The sequence below is a fragment of the Perna viridis genome, chromosome 5 (genome assembly GCF_037379345.1).
Source record: "Perna viridis isolate PV_CMFRI_1.1 ecotype Kerala chromosome 5, ASM3737934v1, whole genome shotgun sequence".
Classification (NCBI taxonomy): domain Eukaryota; kingdom Metazoa; phylum Mollusca; class Bivalvia; order Mytilida; family Mytilidae; genus Perna; species Perna viridis.
This window is the reverse complement of record NC_142449.1, coordinates 46,429,853-46,446,601: the sequence shown is the minus strand read 5'-3', so window position 1 is coordinate 46,446,601 and position 16,749 is coordinate 46,429,853. Positions and strand designations below refer to the sequence as shown.

The window sequence follows — 16,749 nt, the reverse complement described above, 5'->3', positions numbered from 1 at the left end:
CAGTATGATAGGTATTAACTTGATTTTAAAAAAATCATAGTTTAAGCTTTCCAAGCATGTTTTCTTGTAAAGACAAAGAAAAACCCATTTAATAGACCAGTTTGAAGTTGAAAATTGATTTAAGATAAATCGGAAACAACAGCCTGAAATTGTACTTTTCACAAGTGAGAGTCGGTGAACAGCGAAGATGAAATAGCAATATCTACCTTATTTGATGGTAAAACGTCACATTATATATGTCTTTTACAGTATATTCATATTTGAAACATGCTTTATACCCATCAAATATCTAGACACACCGTATTTCTAAGAAATACTAAAAATTTAGTATGTTCTGTCTTCTGTCTGAAGTATTGTCATGATTGTGTCATGGATTTTTCCAGTATACAAAAATGTATCAACTATTGGACTTAAAAAAATTGTTGGTTTAGTGTAGTATGTTGTGTATGTCATGTATGATTTTAGGCTGAAGTTTCAGTAATTAGTCAGCCCAGGTCATTAAATAATAAAACTGCATTTATAATCTGGTGACAACTTTTGACTTGTTTGTCCAACCAAAAAATTATGTACTATGGACAAACCTTGAGACTGTTATGTCCTTTGAACATAAGTCTACTATATCTTTTTTACAGGTAACATCATTTGATATTAATGGTTTCTAGATATGGCATCGACTGAAACTAGAGATGACTCTCAAGAGTCATCAGATGCACCACCTCCAATTCCACCAGTAACTGAGCCACAAAAACAAATAGCTGCCCAGGCTCTACAGGAGTTTGAAAAGAAAAATTATGGAGCTTGCTGTAATCTCATTCACAAGCTGTTCACTGAAAGATGTACTGATCCCAAAGTCGTTCACAATAAGGCAGTGGCAGAGTTCTATCAGAGTGGTTTTCTTACTACTGATGAATTTAGGCAGAGTTTAGATAGGGTTTGTCAGATGGTAAGCAGCTAGTCCTAATGATTCATGTCTTTTAATGTTCTCTCAGTGGGCCTTGGTGCTTTATTTAAACCCTGGTACTAAGTATAAAGGCTATGTGCTGAACTTTCAAGAAACTAGTGTGCTGCAATATCTGCCGAAAGTATTGTCTGTTTGATCATATTTAAGTCTTAGAACATGTGGCTTCATTCACCAAAATTCCTGTTTTAAAAACATTTTTTACATAATGCATGTTAAGGTATATATGTGTACATATGTTTACACGACTTTTTTACAAAATGTATATAAAAAAAAAAACAGTTGACTGAGTTACATTTCCCACAATATAGATGATACATGTAATGCAATTTGTATAGCTTTAAAGCAGGGATTGGAATCCCACGCAATTTTATATAGTACGATAATTAATACGTTAAGTGGGGCAATATACAATAAGATTACCCATGATGCATTTCGTTGATGCTGAGCATGCCCTGTTAGTGGCGGTCGATTTCCATAGCTTCAACATTTCATCATGATAAATGTAGGTATTCTCACCCATATGGTTTGAAAAAAAAATTAAAATAGCCCACCTCAAGTTGCCTCCAGACTTTTTCAGTGTTTTGTTTTGATCAATACATTGATTCAAGACCTTAATCTCTTATCAAATTATCAACCTGGTCCCACCTTCAAAGGCAGTCTTCTCTTCTCATTTAAAATTCAAACTCCTTTTTCCAAACCGGATTAATGGTCATAAAATTCATTTGAAATTTATCAGAAATGGTATGAGGGTGTATATAAGGAGATTTAAACCTGTAGCTTTCCCCGTGTTCATAATATCAACTTTTTATATGCCTTGGTTTTGACTCCTTACTGTGTAGCCCTGCCTTTGAGGGCAGTTTCCCCTCCTCATTTAAAATTCAAACTCCTTTAAAACCCATACTATCATCATAAAATTTGTTTCAAATTGAACAAAAATAGTCTGAGGGTGTATATAAGAAATTTTATAGCTGTTGCCTCCCATTCTTTCATGATATCAACGTTTTTTTTTTTGGACATACTTTTGACTTTTTCAAAAATGGCAGCTGGAGTCACTCCCTCGAGGACAGTTTTCCCTTCTCATTTAAAATCCAAACTCCTTCTTCAAAACCCAAATGATCGTCATAAAATTTGTTTTAAATTGAACAAATATATTCTGAGGGGGTACATAAGAAATTTTATAGCTGTTGCCCCCTATTCTTTCATGATATCAACGTTTTTATTAGACCAACTGTTGATATAATAAAATGGCTGGAGTCATCCCTCGAGAAAGGTATTTCCTCTAAAGTAAAATTCTAACTCCTTTTTCAAAACCCAAATGATCATCATTCAACTTGTTTTAAATTGATAAAAGATGGTCTGAGGGTGTATATAACGATGTTTATAGTTGTAGCTTTCCCTGTTTTTGTGATATCAATGTTTTATATGACATAATTATTTTAACTTAAATAGCAGTATAGGCGACAAGTAGCTGTGACGAGTATACTGAAACCTCGCCATGCGAGATATTGTGATAAATTTCGAGATGTGAGTCCTTCTATATTTAAATACTTGAGCAAAGGTACATGAGGAAAGTATACCAATCAGAAATTGAATTCAAATAGAGAGAAGGCACTGAATTTAAATATAGTTTACAAGACTCTCACAAAATGACAACATTGTTACATGTATATGTAGCTCCTGAAATTGTTTGCTATATGTACTATACAAGGAAAAAATACTTTTTATTTTTAATTTCTTCTTCTTTCCTATCAGGCCAATATCAACATGGATGTTAGTGATAGCTTAGAAGATGTTGATCACAGTGTGTTGTATTATAACCAAGCAGTGATTTTGTACCATCTTAGACAATATAAAGCTGCTACAAAAGTGCTGGACAAACTGTTCCAGTTTATTGAACCATTAGGTATGTGTATATATACACAGATTGAAAACATTTACAAGGCCAGAACTAGTGAAATCAGTCAGAGGTGTCTGTTCGAATACCCCAGCCAGAAATTTATATTCCATGATGTATTGTTACATGTCTATCTAAAAGACAAGAGGGGAAGGTGGCAGGGTATCCAGCCTTCTAAAATTGCCTGTGGGAAACCCTAATTCAGGCTCTAAATTGCTTAAACTGATATAAAGGAATTCTATGACAAAATATTTTTAGGAAGGTAACAAAGTTATTCAAGTTGTAGCATAAGAAAGGTTTCCCTTAAAAAAAAACACAATTAAAAAAAAAATAACCAATACACTTACATATGTAAGAAAAAATTCAAAGAAGAAATTCTCAATTAAATAAAATTGCCAGTCGTTTCCACTTACACAGAGCATCTGGAGATGTAGGATGAACAGTATTGAATAATATTGTTTGCAATTTCAGAGGAAAATCTTGCAAAGAAGGCATTAATTTTATTGGTAGAGTTATACCTCTGCACCTTTCAGGTAAGTTGATTATACATTTAAAGAGTATATCTTCTTTATGATACATATAGTTCTTGTTGCATTTTTTTTTGGCTGTTTGAATGTACTAATTTTCTTCATGTGCTTTCTGTTTTTTTTCTAATTTAATATATTAGTATGACTTGCCAACAGCATTTTTTATAGTATCCCCTCACAGACATAGACATAGACAAGCTTTATTTAAAGTCAGCAAGACATAAAAACAATAAACATAGGCTCTTATGAGCTTTTGAACAGACAAACATACAGTCATACATAATCATGCAGGAAAGTAAAACAAGACATACATATACACACAGAAGACATTTAGACAAACATAAAAAACACATAATTATATCAGTCAGTACATTGTACTATGATACGAGAATATAAGCAGTTGAAGCATACAAACATGATTTTTTGCATACAAGACCAGTACATTCTTTACCATTCCAGAAAGATAATTGACTTTTGAACTGATTAAAATTTGAAATTTGCCTGAAAGATTCTGGCAATGAATTCCAAAGAACAGGTGCAGCATACCTGAAAGATCTCTTACCATAGCTAGTAGTTTTCACACTTGGAATCTGCAATAAATTTGTGTATCTAAAATTATACAAAGGTCTTTCTTTTCAACAAGATTTGATAAGACAGGAGGTGCTAAATTATTAAGTATTTTAAATATTTCTATTGTTGTTGTTCTTTTTATATACATTGTTGGCATTTTTGCCTTGATTAAAAGATCTTCATATGTTGAAATATAGTCTTCATAAACAAATCATAGAGCCCTTTCCTGTATTTTTTTCAATTTTCCGAGTATCACCTTCTGAACAAAAAGCCATGATAGAGGGCAAAAGTTAAAATTTGACTGTATAAATGTGTGAAATATCGTTAGTCGATTTCATTTGCTCAAGTTTTTACCTATTCTTTTTAAAATATTTAACTGTTGCACAGCCTTTTTACACAAATTCTGTAATGGAAATTAAAATTTAGTTTAAAGTCTATGTCTACTCCTAATAATTTTACAGTTTCATCACAGCTTATTTTGGCAGATCCAATATCAAAAGTGGGTGTTTTATCAAAAGTCTTTTTGCCAACAGCTATGGCCTGAAACTTTTCAGGATTGGCCTGCATACAATTAAAGTGAAACCAGTTTATCAAAATAGTACTTTCTGATTGTAGTACATCTATTACTTCATTAAAATTTGGCGAATGAAAAGATAATGTGTTGTCATCATCATAGTGTATAAATCTCCTTTTTGAATAAAATAGAAAATGTCATTTATAAACACATTGTGAATGGGACTTTTCCTTTACTGAATATTGGAAATTTATCTTGTACATGCCTAATGTTTGAAACTTATGTCTTGTAAAATATTTTGTTGTATAAATATGCCATTTTTTTCCTTATAGCCAGAGAAAGCCATGGGTATGTTAAGTTATGCTGAGAAGAATGTGTTCAATACAACAAAATCTGGTGACAAAGGAGGAGAGGGGAAAGATAAAGATGAGAATTCAGCTGAAGATCCTTTAAAAACTAAATTAAGTCTGGTATGTTTACCGTTGGCATAAATATAGTGCATTACTGGTGTAATGCTCCTATGGGTTAGATCGGTTAAATGCATTTTAAATGCTAAGAAAGGATTATTGTTCATGGGATGCCAACTGTCATGCTTTTTATCAGTTTGAAAAACCATGAAATTTGATTTCAAATGAAAAGAAAATTTTTCTTTCATTTGTATGATATATGATTTCATGTATCCATGTTTTACAATTTTTATAAACCACAAACATTTGTTTAAAAACAAATTTAAAAATAAAAGTATTTATACAATATAAATGGTCTGGCATTGTTTTGAGAGGCAAAAAATATCATTTAATTTTTTTTCAATGAGGTATTGACAAATGTTTCATTGGTTAACTGCAGACTTCAAATGAATTTTATAAATATGTGATTTACTTAAATCTTGAAATAACTAATATCATCAGCAGGAATACTTTGTACTCATATTGTGTCACATTTTTATAATTTCTCAGAAGATCTTATATGTCACCCTTCAATGTACCATTTCCTAATGATATATCCTAAAAATTTCTGTAACTTTTTGAGAATGAAACATTCTTTATTTTAGTATAAGACAAGGTGTCTGTTAATGATGAAGTCTATGAAGTCAAGTAAAAGGGAAATAAAAGCATTAATGACTTCTCATCCTATGGTAAGATAGCATGTTAAATATCAAGTTACTCAGAGTTTAAGTAGCTGTCTTTGTAAGAATCATGCAAAATCTGAAAAATGTGATACACCTGAAAAAAGGCTACATATTTTTATTTTTGTAATTAAGTTGTTTTATGGGTCTATACTATGAAACGAGTAATTATTCATTCAAATCTGCCTGCTCTTAGGAAATAATCAACATTGAAAATCCAGTAGATTCTATTGTATTTGAGCGTCATTTACAGAGTTATTTCTTTTAATTTTGAAATCTACAGTGCATTCTATATAATTTTTTATCTCCTAAGAGCATGGGTTATATGGAAAACCACATGTTATTTCCTGTTTACTATGACATTTCAAACAAAATATATTTCCTGGTATTGATAGATCTTTTCACACAGTGAATTGAATTTGAGGTGGTTTTGTAAAAAAAAAGTCCAAAATAAAACTTAATTTCATTTACTTGGGTTTACTTTATTTTCCTTTCAAGAATGAAGTCTATTAACATACATGTATATGTCACAATATAAACAAATTAAGATGTTTGGTGTGATAAAGTTTAAGAGTGATAACTAAAAAGGCATTTTACAAGTGAAGTACCAAAATGTAGTTTATTAGAACACCTTGATTTAAAACCACTATCTAAAAAAATAACATGATTTCGTTTCATTTCAGAACTTGTCAGTCTTGTATCTAAAGGCAAACTTTGAGTACATGAGAGGCAACCATAAGAAGGCCATAAAAATGATGGGTCTGGCTCCATCGTCGTCAACTTTGTTTACTGAGTCAGGAGAGTGTTTACCAGTCATGTACCATAACAATATGGGATGTATTCACTTCTATCTACGTAAACATCATCTTGGTGCCTTCTACTTCAGAAAGGCTATACAGGAAAATGAGAATGCTTTGAGAGATATTACTAGGGGTGCTGAACATAGTAAGTTTTAAAGACAGACATTGCTACTGTCTAGAAAACATTCTGGGGTTGAAGATTTTTGGTGGTCACTTTTTGGGGAGTGGATGGGATTTAAGAATGCTTAGCAAATTGTCATAATACAGTGTTATACTTAAACAAATGTTATTTTAATTATGTAAAACATGCCAATTTTGTAGATGACTCAAAGTTGTGAATTTCATTTCAGTGAAAGTATACACATGTACTGTGCCCTTTACCAAATTGATTTACTCTAAGTATGATTATTGGTAATCTGTATTTTTTTCCTTTGACAGATGTTTTTCTTTCTTTCATACATGACCAGATATTCAAAAATATCTGTCAAATATTGGGGTTGATTGTGACTACTATGTTTGTAAAAGTACATTAAAATGATTAAAAAAAATACAATAATTAGATTCTGATAAACAGAATAATAGTTACTTTTGATTTTGATACTGACATTATCATGTGGAATGTTTTGATACTGACAATATCATGTGGAATGTTTTGATACTGACATTATCATGTGGAATGTTTTGATACTGACAATATCACGTAGAATGTCTTGATACTGACAATATCACATGGAATGTTTTGATACTGACAATATCATGTGTCAATGTCTTGACAAGTGTGTGATTTTTATGGACAAAATAGTGCCTGTAATACTTCTCTAACACAACGAAACATCTTCATTAAATACTATTGACTTAAATTCACAGAAACTACAGTACCAACTTTCTTCCAGTATAACATTTTTTGATTCAGGCAAGAATCTCTCTGGCAAACCTCTACATAGTATTGGGATGAGTAGACACTATGAGTTATTATATAACATGGGTATACAGATGTTACACTGTGGGAAACCTGTGGCTGCATTTGATTGTTTGGTAGAAGCTGTTCAGGTCTTCAGAACAAATCCCAGGTTATGGTTGAGATTAGCAGAATGTTGTATAATGACAAATAGAGAGGTAATAATGGATTTGGTTGCATTTGTTAAAAATTGTATGACCTTCTTAGTGTTTCTTGATTTTCTAATAGAGGATTGGTTCTAACTAAAACATAACTGACATTTAACTTAAAAGCTTAGCTTAAATGTATGGGTTTATAGTAAGAATAGATATCACATTTTAGACTTTTCAAGTATCTAAATTTATTATTGCTGCAGTTATTGCAAGGTATGTGTTGAAGCTGTTTTTCTTGAATACTCATGCACAAATATGATAAAAACTTTTAAAAATATAATATTATGGTTCCAACTCAAAATGCTAAGTTAAAGACACATTTTCTTTTTTTGCTACTGTTTAGACAAGCTGCATCAACATATTTCACCATTTTTAACAGAATCTTCAGGATCATTATATTTTTGTATTAAAGAGTTTCTCTGGTATAATATGTTAAAACTAAGTTTCAATATAAACAAAAATTACAAATTACTTTGTTAAAAACATGACTGCAATTTTTTTGTCAGAACAATGATGATGACAGAAAACTTGAGAAGAGACTAGAGGTCATTCAGGGGTCAGATGGATCAGGAATTCATCGTAAACTAAGATTAGGACCTGGATTGAGAAATGACAGAGTGAGGTAAAGGATTTGATTATTTACAGACAGTGTCAAAGTTACAGTTTTGAATGCCACAGTGTTTTATTGTGTCAAGTTATTTTAGTGTAAAGGAATATGGTTTTATAAAGTTGCCTGGCATAGAATTAATACAGTGAAACCTGTCAAAACCAAACCCTAAATTAACTGAAAACCTGCCTAAACCAAACCCTGAATTAACCTGCCTACACCAGACAATTTTTGATCATTGTGTCAGTTTAAATGTATTTTGAACCTGGATAAACCATACCCCTGTCCAAACCAACACCTGCCCACACCAGACAACTTTTGATGTCACAAGGTGTCCGTTTAAATGTATTTTGAACCTGGATAAACCGTACAACCTGTCCTTACCAACTGAATTCTACAGTCCAAAAGGGGTTTTGTTTAGTGAGGTTTTACTGTATTAAGTTAAATATGAGGCAATACAAATAGTTGATCATGTTTTTAAAGAGACTTTACTAGGTTTTCAATATGTTTTTGAATCTTCATTTCTTCATTATTTACCCAGTACTAAACATTTATGACCAGCAAAGATATGGTTAACTCTTTTTGTATACCCACTTATACCCTGAAATACGAAGTGGCAAGGTTTTACATGAATGTAATACCCTCTGAAAAGTTGCATCTCAGTTGGCCTTCTGTCTGTATCCTCAGTCAGTTTGAATTTCATTTTGATCTGATTATTTACACAAAAGTTATGGTCATTTTGAGTTGTTTTTTACCCGACAAAATGATTTCCAATATGGCAGGGTATAATCTAATTTCCAACTAGATGCTTTATTATTATTTTTATCCACTATTTTATCTATGTTTATGACAGACAAGGTGGTTGAAAATATTCTAGTTTCTTTGTGTTTTTACAGTCCTGGTACTCCAGCCATCCCAGCTTCAACATACGAGTTTGCAGCTCTATGTCTGAGGAATGCCCTTATGTTATTACCAGAGGAAAATACCAAGACTGATACATCTAATAATGATGATCAAGATGGCATGTAAGTTAAACAGAAAATTCAGGAAGTAAAATTATAATTTACTTAGCTTTGAATACCTTTCCAAGAAAGTTTTCTGTAAAATATCTTTAATTGAATTTTGCATTTCAATTTTATGTATGAATTTGGCTTCACATCATCATAAATTATGGTAGGTCAAAATATTTTCATGATATCATTCTTACTTAAATGTGATCAGTGTCATTCAAGGGAATTCCTTTTTCAAATAAAATGGCTTTGGTTTTTTTTTTATCATTGATATGAAAATATTTGATTTCAAACTCATTCTAATTTAAAATCTATAATTTGGTTTTGCCAATTTAGTTGTGAAAAATGTGAAAAGGTGAAGATAATACTATATAATTTGTTTATTCTGGGTAAATTCTATTTTATTGTCAGAACATATAAAACTCAGTTACATTTAAAAAGGAAATGTAAGAGAACTGTCAAAGATAACAAGAATAACCTTAAAAGCACAAAAAGTAATTGCACTTTTCATTTTTTGTACAAAAGAATGTTGCTGAGATAAATTACTTGAGTTACTCTTCCTTATTCTAGGAAACAAAATCCTGAGGCATTGTTAGTCCCCGCTCCTCCTGGAAATCCCATGAAAAGTGGTGAAGTTGCTAATCTCAGGTAATTTTTAAGGATATAGACTTAGGCTAAGGGACGTAACTCTTGAAATTAGCGATGTGATTATATTACATTCAATTTTATCAAATCCTCTCAAGCACTTATCTTAAACAGTAAGGAATCAATCTAAGTTAGATTTATTTAAAATGGTTTACACAAAGTACCAATGATTTGTAAGAGTTATACCTAAAATAAAAATATGCTTAGTCAAAACTATTTATGCCTAGGCAAAAATAAGGTTATGCCTAGCCTAAAGTAGTTTAGCCAAGCCATAAGTAATTTTGCATATGCTAAATAAATTTTGCTGAGCCAGTCACCTGCCTTGTAACAAAGGGTTACATAATATTCCACGAAGCCTGGATGTTAATCATGTTCTGATTGGTCAATTAATACAATAGTGTCTAGGCATAATTATTTTAGGCTAGGCATAACCTTATTTTTGCCTAGGCATAAATAGGTTGGCTAGGCAGAACTTTTTATTTTGACGCTAATACCGCACCATATATACCCCTTAATTTAGGGTTACCACCAAGGATCCGGAAATTTTGACAGCCCATGCCAGACATTTTATCAAACTTCAGCTGACGTTTTTGTCAGTCTTTTACATACTCAGATCGAAAATAAACTTAAAAAAAACGTTTATATGTAGTTATTTTAAGATAGATATTGGAAAGTGTCTTATACAAAATATCAGAGTGAGTGAACGAGTTCGGTTACGACCACATGTGGAAACATGTAAATGAAACATCATATCTCTCAGACTTTTTCATCACATAGGCAAACAGCCAAAAACTTCCGAGTGGTAAAGAAATGTTGATTATTTATAAAAGAAAATCGCGAACACATTTTGTATATTGATTTAAATGGTCTGTTGACTACTGTGTTAAAAGGATTCAATCAATGAATTAATAATTACAAACTATATGTACGACTGATTCATAGTTCCAGTTCCACGTGCTTTCGTTACCTCTGAAAGATCGGTGGGAAAATGGTGGACTTGTCAATCTTTTTTCTTAATTAATAAATGTATGCAGATTCTCCGAGTTACTTCAATTAATTTGTATAGGCAATGGGGCTGCACGTGTTCAGTTAATTCAATTATGCAATCAACTAATCAGTTACAGGTAAATCACAGTCACAGGTGGCTGCACGTCAGCTAAAATTGACACACATCTGTCAATTAATTTCTAATAATCAATTACGAGACTGGTAGACAGGATGTTCATACACTAATAAAACCAGGCAGACTGTAATTTATAAGGGTTAACAATTTTTTTATGTCCGATATTGGAAAATTGTCGTCGTTCATTTGCAAAATTTGTCGGTCAATGACCGGCATTAATGACCGTTTCCAGATCCATGGTTACCACATAGGGTGTTAATTTGAGAATATTTTAGCACAGGTACAAGAAGATCAAAAATAAATTTTACATAAATTTTCTTCTCAAATTGGTTGAAATTTTGGTCCTACTAGTCCCACTGAAACAACAGAATATTTTACTTGCTTGTAAAAAAAATCTTCCTGCATGGTAAGTACACCCTGTTTACATAATGACCAAATGCCAAAAGTGCCTCACATGTGAAACATATGGTATTATGATTATCATATGTATCCAGCTATAAGAAAATAATATTTTAAAGTTCACAAGTATTATCACATGATTATTTGTTTCCTAGACAAAATTTACATTGAGAATCATATAATTATCATATGAATGGAGCAAAATATGATTATCAAATGAATGGAGCAACATATGATTATCATATGTAGCACATTTGGCTGTGTAGGTATTAGGTATAATACATCCTGATTATATATATTAATACTAGATGACTTAGTCAACAAATAAAAACATTACATGAAATTCTCATTAATTGTGGTAATTTGAAAATTACAATGATCGTTAAATAATTACATAAATATTACTGATGTATGCTCCATTATGTCCATAAATATGTATATATATTTGTAAATGAATTCTTCATGTTTGCTCTGTTTACAGATGTTCAGTATTAGCTGCAGCATCGTATGTAGCCATCTGTCTGAATGACTATATTCTAGCTTTACAACATGCTGAAAATCTTCTAAAACAACCAAGACTGTCTGGTGCTCAAAGGTGGGTATATTATATGATGATGAGCTACTATATATGGTAGATTCAATCTTATTCAAATTGGACACATCAATTGTTCCATCCTGTCACTGCAAGTAGGATCTAACAACACTCCATTCTACTTTCTATACAAATGACCTTTTCAGAATCATTGGGTTTTTCCCTTTGAATAATCCTTTCAAAATCATGACTGATGAATTCTGATTGACTGATCATAACACACTGAGGTGTCATTCCTTGTATTAAGAAAGTAGCTACATTAATGTAGGAGTTATCAGAATTTGGTATGATATTTTTGGATTTGGATATCTCTTGTATATTTGGTAGGATATTTTTATTGGTTTTGGGTACCTCTTGTATATTTGGTAGGATATTATTGGTTTTGGGTACCTCATGTATATTTGGTAGGATATTTTTGGTTTTGGGTACATCTTGTATATTTGGTAGGATATTTTTGGTTTTGAGTACCTCTTGTATATTTGGTAGGATATTTTTATTGGTTTTGGGTACCTCTTGTATATTTGGTAGGATATTATTGGTTTTGGGTACCTCATGTATATTTGGTAGGATATTTTTGGTTTTGGGTACATCTTGTATATTTGGTAGGATATTTTTGGTTTTGGGTACCTCTTGTTTATTTTTTATTCTTTAACTTTCTAAGTTTTTGTTTCCAGTTTTGCTGAAGAGATTTTATCTTTAAAAGGTGTACCGAAAATTGCAATATTTATATGATTGGTATTTTTGTATTTAGTTATCATTGTTATGTGTAGTTGAACTGAATGTGACCGTAAGTTCAGATATTACTTACAATGGCTTAAGTTTTTGTTCTTACCATTTAGACTGATAGTAAATATGAATTCATTTAGCCATGTTTTGACAGACCTTTTGTGATGCATCACTGTCTGTATTTCTGTCTGCATGTCCAGGTGTACCTGTATAACTCTACAAGAGTTTTTAGTAATAATGTGTAGTACGATTATTTGTCCCCCAGAAATACTGTCAGTCGTCCTTCTGTCCATCATACTTTGTGGAGCAAACCCCTGTGATACCGCTCAACAGATTTTGTTCGAATATTAAAGGTTGATAGCCATCATATCATAGAATGTTTTGTAAATGAGTTATGATACTTGGTGGCTGAGCATATCATGCACTGTAACTTTTCTATCAAAGTAATAAATCGATTGAAACTTACAAGACATTCCTGTTTAACTTCCATGACTGTATCAAACATTGCCTGTATTTATTTTAGATATTTAGGCCACTTATACATGGCAGAGGCTCTGGTAGCATTAGATAAAATAGCTGATGGTATACAACACCTTAATCCTGACCTGGTTACAGATATTAATACATTACCACCAGAACAGAAATCTGATCAAGGTAAGTTTATTCTGTTTACAGGTATCTATAGTCTACCTCCAGAGCAAAAAATCAGGGTAAATAAGTGGAAGAGACACTAAAAATTCTAAATGGCTCAAAATACAACTTAGAATTATTCATTAATTATTGAAAGTTTTTATTGTAAATTTGAAGACTTGAATCAATACCAAGTTGAATTTCATTAGGATCTCTGAAAATTGTCGCATTTTAATAACTAAAGAATTCGACCAAAATATAAAAATTGTATTAATTGTGTGGGCTAGTATATCGATGTTACATGCGTAGTAGTGTGCACATGTTAGGCTATAGAAAGAAGTAGCTGTTACTATCTCTCTTTTATAGATAAAAATGAGAAAGGTGAAAAAACAGAAAAAGGAGACAAAGACCAGGAAACTGAAGTTAAAGGTATTGTTAAAGCACCTTCTATAGCAATAATGTCTTCTGTGGTGGTAAATATAAAGTATCAGAACAATAAATATAAAGACAGTCTTTTCAAGTGAAAAAACAAGACTAAAATTAAAATGTTTTCAGTAAATGTATTAATGAAATATTAATTAGGCCAAAATAATTTAATTATGTGTTTCTTATTTTAACCCTAAAAAAGTAGATAGGGTAGGTAGGTAACAATAGGATAATTGATTGGCCAAGTTAAATGTTAATGTGTTCTGAGTGATTATATTTTAGTTATTCACAATAACCAATTGATTATCCTACATATTATATAGGATTCCTCCATTTTTCATTACTATTTTCAACATAAATTTTAAATACTGTGAATGGCGGATTGATATTTGTCTTGTGACGTTTTGTGACATTTTGGCGGGAGAAAACAGCTATAAGATACTTGACCAAGGAACTCAGTCAGAGCTTGTCCCATTAGCCACTGCTGTTCTATGGACAATTTAATTCTTTTCCAAGACCCACTGTCTAGGAACATTTTCTTACTCATCACCATCTTAAAAGTTGTACACCTGTTGTTATGTTACATGGATTCATCTATTTATAGGCTCATTCTACCCCTGGTCACCCAGAGATTTGACGAGAGCAAGAGCTATCATGCAGTATAATCTTGCCACAGCCCATGCCATTAGAGGAGAGTATGACAAAGCCATGGCCAATCTTGTGGAGGTATTGCTTAATCTTCCATATGATATCAGTGTTTGCATACACATTTCTAAGCACAAAATGAAAATTTGGAAAACCACGAAATTCAATAGCCTTTAAAAATAATATCTTCACAGTAGAGGTAGTCAAGAAATTTTAGAGAGTGAAATCCTTCAAATATGTGTGATATGTATCCTGTTGTAAACTTGTATTTGGGCTGAGCGGTATTGTAAAATAACCTCAAAACAAAATGCTGTAGTGACAATTCTTTTACGAAATATGATTTATTAGGTATAGTGATTAAGTTATTTTGTACATATTAACATCAACAACATATTACAGCTAACACTTATCTGTTTTCATAGTACGTCCTGTGTCCATGTCTTTGATTTCACTCACATTTCATATCTAACGTACGTTTTTTCTATGGCGGAAGTCTACATCACACACAATAATACGGGAAACAATGTTACACTAAGAAGCACTGGCGTTCCGGACTAAAGTGCTCTCTACAATCCGATACAAATACATAAAGCATACTTAAGCATTTATTTCTATTTTCAGAGTTCTAACTACATGGGTACACCCCTGCCAGCCCAAATGTACTTCCTGAAATTGTATTTAGACTTGATTGAAGGTATGTAAAATTATTTACATATCTATACTGTACATGAGACGGGAAGATCCTCATTCTTTGTCAGGAAATAATACAACTGATTATGTAATTAACATTTTCCTGTGTACTTCGAAAGAAAAGCTCAAAAATATAATCTTACAATAAATTTTAGTATTTGAATGCAAGCTATCATTATTTTCCGAAAAGAGCTGATATTTTTTCAAAATTGCCCAAAATACTATTGCGTTGTTGTGAAATTAACACACAATAATGTATGCTGATCTATTTTAAATGCATGCTTTTGGTAGAAATGTCTTCCCTAAGTGACATTAATATTGATAAACAACAAATCAAGGATCTTTTCATGGACAATCAAAAGAACCTGAAATGATGTAAACATTGAACTTAGTGGGATGCTTATATTGATATTTCCTTTACTCAAATGTTCTTTTTAATTTTTTAAAGTTATGCACAAAAATAATATTTCTGGTTATATTTTAACTTTTGCATTATGGTATCTGCTTGATTCAGTATTTACCAGAAATAAATGAAGAAATTCTATACACAGGACAATTTTCATATGTTTTTTAGAGGTGTTTACCATTAAGATTTTGCTGTAATTTTTACGAAATTTGCCTGTGAATTACTCTCCATTGACTGTGAATTACTCTCCATTGATTGTGAATTAATCACCATTGATTGTGAATCTTTCCATAATACCCATGTTAAAATTGCACATAGTTCAATGTTTTTGAATTATCTTCATAAATTATGACTAAAAGTTGGTCTTAAAGTAGCTAGCATACACAGGTCTGCTTTTACATTCTTTTGACCAATTAGTGAAGCGTATAAAAACGTGTTTAGGACAGAAGTATTGACTATGAAATTGTGTGTGGTAAACATATGCTTTCTATGTGGTTTCATATGAAAATCTTTTTTTTTTTTTCATATGAATGATTTTGGAAAACACATAATTTCTCTTTTTTTGCACATAAACATGTTTTCCATATAGTTTTATGAAAGCATATGTTGCAATTTTTCCTGTATACATAAACCACTGACCAGTACAACATTGTATTAATCAGTTTTATTTTTTAGGAAGAAGAAAGCTTGCCCAGATTGTTATAAAGGATCACTTTGGACATGTCACTCCAAATCGTGAAAATAAAATGACATATAAATCTGGTACCCCAAGACCGGATACCAGTGTCCCATGAACAGGGAACTTGTGCTTAATATGAAGGACCTACCAAAAGGGCAAGCAAAAGGCTTTATTTGGAACTGACCTTTAAAAAGACACCATGAAAGTGTGTAGTTAGTTTCAGTATCTTTAGAGCTGTAACTGAAGTATTTTTGTGCAATACTTTCATACACATTTACTTGGAGTTACTGTGATGGCCATTTATCAATCATTAAAGCTGTTTTAAATATTATTTTGTTTTCTAGTACAAATTAAGTATAAAGAGAAAAAAAAAACATGAAAAACAAAATCAAAAAATTTAATCTGAAATCCAAAGACATAAAAGAAAACAGTTCAACTACGGTTGCAATACATCACTATCCCTATCAACACATTTCTGTGACTTTTTAAAATTGTATATAAGAATTATATTGTTTGTTAACCCAGAACAAGTACATGTATACTTAAGGATTATCACTTTACTTTACTTGATCATTAATATTTGTATCTACACTTCAGCACTGTGAGTACTTTCCACTTATATCAGTTGGGAATATTACATTTAGATGGACCTAGTTACACATTACAACG

The 16,749-nt window shown here is 31.5% G+C and overlaps 1 protein-coding gene across 1 annotated transcript; it reads left to right on the top strand.

Moving 5' to 3' along the window:
• The first annotated feature begins 153 nt into the window (after positions 1–153).
• Positions 154–16,411, top strand: LOC148617957 (CCR4-NOT transcription complex subunit 10-like). Its single transcript, XM_088585644.1, has 17 exons — positions 154–217; positions 633–943; positions 2,714–2,864; positions 3,327–3,388; positions 4,799–4,936; positions 5,518–5,601; positions 6,276–6,537; positions 7,306–7,508; positions 8,009–8,124; positions 9,006–9,134; positions 9,690–9,767; positions 11,768–11,881; positions 13,128–13,258; positions 13,601–13,663; positions 14,265–14,386; positions 14,927–14,999; positions 16,077–16,411. The coding sequence occupies exons 2-17, from the start codon at positions 665–667 to the stop codon at positions 16,193–16,195; spliced, it is 2,124 nt and encodes a 707-aa protein (XP_088441770.1). The 5' UTR covers positions 154–217; positions 633–664; the 3' UTR covers positions 16,196–16,411.
• The last annotated feature ends 338 nt before the right edge of the window (positions 16,412–16,749 follow it).